The sequence below is a fragment of the Wolffia australiana genome, chromosome 12 (assembly GCF_029677425.1).
Source record: "Wolffia australiana isolate 7733 chromosome 12, ASM2967742v1".
NCBI classification, from domain to species: domain Eukaryota; kingdom Viridiplantae; phylum Streptophyta; class Magnoliopsida; order Alismatales; family Araceae; genus Wolffia; species Wolffia australiana.
In genome coordinates, this window is record NC_135846.1 from 109,264 (window position 1) to 113,566 (window position 4,303).

At 60.3% G+C, this 4,303-nt stretch overlaps 1 protein-coding gene across 1 annotated transcript; it reads right to left on the bottom strand.

Annotated features, from left to right (window-relative positions):
- Positions 1-1,673: 1,673 nt before the first annotated feature.
- Positions 1,674-3,619, bottom strand: NCED4 (nine-cis-epoxycarotenoid dioxygenase 4). Its single transcript, XM_078583622.1, has one exon. The coding sequence runs from the start codon at positions 3,565-3,567 to the stop codon at positions 1,795-1,797; it is 1,773 nt and encodes a 590-aa protein (XP_078439748.1). The 5' UTR covers positions 3,568-3,619; the 3' UTR covers positions 1,674-1,794.
- Between the last annotated feature and the right edge of the window lie 684 nt (positions 3,620-4,303).

A 4,303-nucleotide genomic window follows, 5' to 3' on the forward strand; every position in this document is an offset into this window, starting at 1 on the left:
CGTGCCGCCCGGTCCCGCCCTGCGCTGCCCGGCACCGCCTGCGCCACGGGCGCCGCTCCGCGCTGCCCTGCGCCGCCCAGCCGCGCCCAGCCACCAGACCCAGACCGTGCCACGGCGCGCCGAGGTCCAGCCGACCGACCCAATGAGCCCTTCGGCCTAATGGGCCGGCTCCTACCAGCCAGGCCCACCAGGCCCGGTCGCCGAAACCGTGCCCCCGAGGCGCCAAAGTACCGCGCCCCGAGGCGCCGCTCGCCAGCAGCCTAGCCGCCCCGGCTCGCGTCTTTAGGCACCGCTTCTTTGATGACTGGGCACGCAACCCGAGGCTACCACGTCAGCCCTAGCCCTTGTGGGCCTTGCTTATTGGGCTGCCTCCGGTCCAGGCCTTTGCCCCAGACCGTGGTCCAGCCAGCGGCCCAGATCATGGCCCAGACCGCGGCCGAGACCGCGGCCCAGACCGCAGCCTAGACCACGGCCCAGGTCGCGGCCCAGATCTGCGGCCCAGCCTGGTCCAGCCTGACCGCCGCCGCAGCCGCCGCCGCTCAACGCCGCCGCTGCCACCGCCGCCGCTCGACGCCGCCACCGCGCCGCCGCGCCGCCGCGCCGCCACTCGCCGTCGCCGACGCCGCTGCCGCTGGCGCTGACGCGCCGCGCCGCCGCTGCTCGATGCCGCTCGGCGCCGCCACCGCTGCCGCCGCCACCGTCGCTCGACGCGCCCGCCGCTTCGTCGCCGCCACTCTGATGTCGCTCGACACCACCGCCGCCCGATTAGCGCCGCCGCCGTTACGCCGCGCGCCGTTCGCCGACACCACCACCAGCGCCTACCCGACTATCCGTGGAGTATCGTCCACACGAAGATAGAGTCACCCTTCGGCCTCGACGAAATGAGGACCTCGCGCAGGACCGTCACGGGACACCCACCGAGAGCGTCGTCCGAGATCTCTTTCCTCAGAGAGGGGCGAACGTCGTCACGGGACCACGCTCCCGCCGCAGGACGTCGACAACGTCCCGTCCTGCATCAGCCAGGTCCTTGGGTCATAAGGCAATTGACTTTTCTCCTAAGCATCCCGTATTGATCCAAAAGGCCTTCCCTCAAGCTTGTTCTATTCAACTAGAGAAGACGCGATGGGTCGAGGTATGTTTTACATTGATTTACATTCATGTACGATCTTCATCATCCTTGAGAATCGATGCAAGACTCCTGCGGATCTAACACAACATCCTGATTTTGGATTTATAATTTGTTTGATTCAATTAAACTTTTTAATCATAATTAAGAGGGAGCAGGAAGTGGTGAGGTGAGCGCCATAGAACACATGGGAGGTACCATGAGGAGAGACGTACTGAAGGATGACAACAGGGTGACGTTAGAAGCAGAGTAGACGAGTGCATTAGATTATAAGTTCGTCTTGAACTGTGACTTCATCAATCTGGCTTTATAGTGTGCGATTGGCGGGGGCAACCAATAAAAGACGACAGGAAGTAATTCAGCCACACTTAGTTATTTCACTGTCTTACCGTGACTTACCCCCATTCTGAGCCGATTGATGGTCCGACCCTTTCGTTATCAATAGTTGCTGACTGTCCTTCCACCTCTCAACCGCCGATAAATAACTAAAACTCCTTAATCTTCAACGGCCCCACTCCCCCCTTCTTTCTTCCCCCTCAAATTTGGCTCAGTAAGTGCTGATGAATTATTATCCAACTATTATATTGTACACTTTGATTGCGGTTTACGTTGCAAACCGTAAAACGCGGGAGAGGATTTCTGCAGTAGGGTCCATGAAGAACTGTTCACTACTTCTGCGTCTTCCCCTTCTGTGCCCGAAGCTCATCGGCGGAGAGGAAGATTCCATGGAAACCGTAGGGCACCCGACTGGGGAGAGCGATCTCCGCGACCACCTCCAGGTCCGGCGACCTCGCGTCCATGACCAGGAAACTCGACTCTTTCGCCCCCTCGTCGTGGAGGAACGTGACGAGATACCCGTCGTCCTCCTCGCTCCCCTCGTCCGGCGCCGGCACGAAGATGGGCTCGCCTCCGAACCTCCCCTTACCAAACATGCGCGCCGCCACGACGCAGTCCCCCCCGCCGTTCGCCTTCCTCTTCTCCATATCTAGCTTCACTATCCCCGCCACTTTGGGCTGTGGCTCCCCCAGGGCGAGATAAGCGTACCGATTCTTCCTCCCTTGAAACATCGGATTAATCACCCCAAAATCTAAGTTACCGGCCGAGAGCGGCGTCCTCGTCAGAGCCCCGGTACTCAGATCAATCCGCACCATCTCCACGCAGCTGTGGACCAGCTCCATCCTCTCCAGCGCATGCTCCACTGACAGCACGTTCGGCGCGACGAGAACGAGGACTTTGCCGTCTCCTTCCTCCCAGGCGTTGATCGTGTGGACCGGGTTGAAGCCCGGCGCGTCGAACCATCGCATCTCCGAGTCAGACGTGGCGTAGCGGGGGAGAACGCCGATCTTGGGCACCTTCCCGGCGTCGGCCCCGACCGGAGACCCCCCGCGGAGGAGCATCTCCATGGGCTGCATCACGATCTGGATGTCGCAGAACACGGCGAAGCTCTCGGTAATGGCGAAGTCGTGGAGGAAGGACGGCCGGGGAACGGAGAAGACGGGGACGTCCGCGTCGGCCTTCTTCCCGTCGCCTTCGAAGCGGAAGTAGGTGAGGAACGGCGGGACGGGACCGTAACGGAAGGCGAAGACCTCTCCGGTTGTGGGGTCCTTTTTCGGGTGAGCCGTCATGCCGGCGACGAGCTTACCGTCGAAGTCGCAGCGGCCGAGCGTGGTGAGATCGCCGGTGGAAGGGGAGAGGTGGACGGCGTAGGGGAGGTCGGACTCGCCGAGGGCGAAGAGGCGGCCGCCGAAGAAGGCCAGGGACGTGTTGGCGAGGCCCCAGCCCTGGGAAGGGTCAACCTGGCCCGTGACGACGCGAGCCGCGGTCGCGGCCCCCCGAGCCAGCCCCGCGAGGCCGTGGAAGCCGGCGAAGAAGTTGGGGAGGACGCTGTGGCCGGCCTCTCTCTCGACCAAGTACTTGTAGGTCTGAACGAAGCGGGAGGAGAGCGTGGCGGGGGCTTGTGAAGAGGAGGGGAGGAGGAGGGAGTGAAGCATGCCGTCGCCGTCGAAGAGGTGGTGGGTTCCGCGGGGAAGGTGTTGCGGGTTCGGTCCGTTGCGGACGTAGGCGCCGCCGCGGAGACAGGGCGGGATCTCGCCGGAGACGACAGGGCATAGGGTGGGGCTCAGCTCGCGGACCGGCGCCCAGTTATCTGCCAGCACGCGCCGCGGGTCGACCGTCGGCCGGTGCGCGGCAGGGTCGATGAAGTTGTCGATGATCGCGTCCAGCGCGTTCGTCAGGGAGCTCGCCAGCGACGGCGACGGTCGCGGGAGAGGCGCCGGTGGCGGTGCTAACCGGCCTTTCGGCCTTGTCTCCGTATCAGGAGGGGATATTTTCGTTGAGGGGAGGTCGTTGCTGACTATAGCGGAGGTGGGAGGGGCCCGTCGAGGCTTGGAACTCAGCAAAGGAGCCGGCTTGGCGGCGAACGCCATGGACACAGCTTGCATAGAAACTCGGCCTGGGTCTCTCTCTCTCTCTCTTTCTCTATCTGCTTTTTCACTACGAGCGCGGGGTGCTATTTATAAGAGGCAGGATAGTGAGCTCGGGGAGTAAGCGAGATAATTTGAGGCACCCGCCTTATCTGCAATCCGAATAGTAGATTATCTACAAAGATATTGAATAAGTTAATGGGTCCGGTTTTTCATGATAAGTTAGTGGCTACCGGCGGGCGACGGGTAGTGTCATAGGCCCCATACTGCTTCCCGTTGATCATAGCCTCGCGCATTATGATATTTCTTCTCAGATGTCGGTTGGAACGACGCTCCAAACAAAATATCAGCGTCTTTTTCCGTTGCGGATACGATATCATAACAAGAAAACAAAGCAGAAACTACGACCCCAAAATGCGGCCTCTCTGTAAGCACAAAGGGCTCTCAAGGAACGATCTGCAGCACGCCTAGCAGTCAAGGACAAGAGGAGAACCAAAAACAGAAGCACTAGAAGAAGAGAAGGAACACACCGAGTTCACGCACACATACAAACAGCGCCCACAAGTCGGGCATTTAAACAAACAGAAATGTAAAAATAGCAGTTGTAACCGTCGGGCCCCACTTTCCTCCATCGTGGCTTCATGGATGCCGTTATAACTCGATAGATCCGACGGCTACGATTTAACTCCTGCACCTAAATAAAACAAACCGTTAGATGATGATCCAACGGTGAGGATCACTCCTTTCATTCTCC

Bases quoted from the DNA above. Each gene is read 5' to 3' on its own strand.
- NCED4 (XM_078583622.1), bottom strand. From the start codon at position 3,567: ATGCAAGCTGTGTCCATGGCGTTCGCCGCCAAGCCGGCTCCTTTGCTG.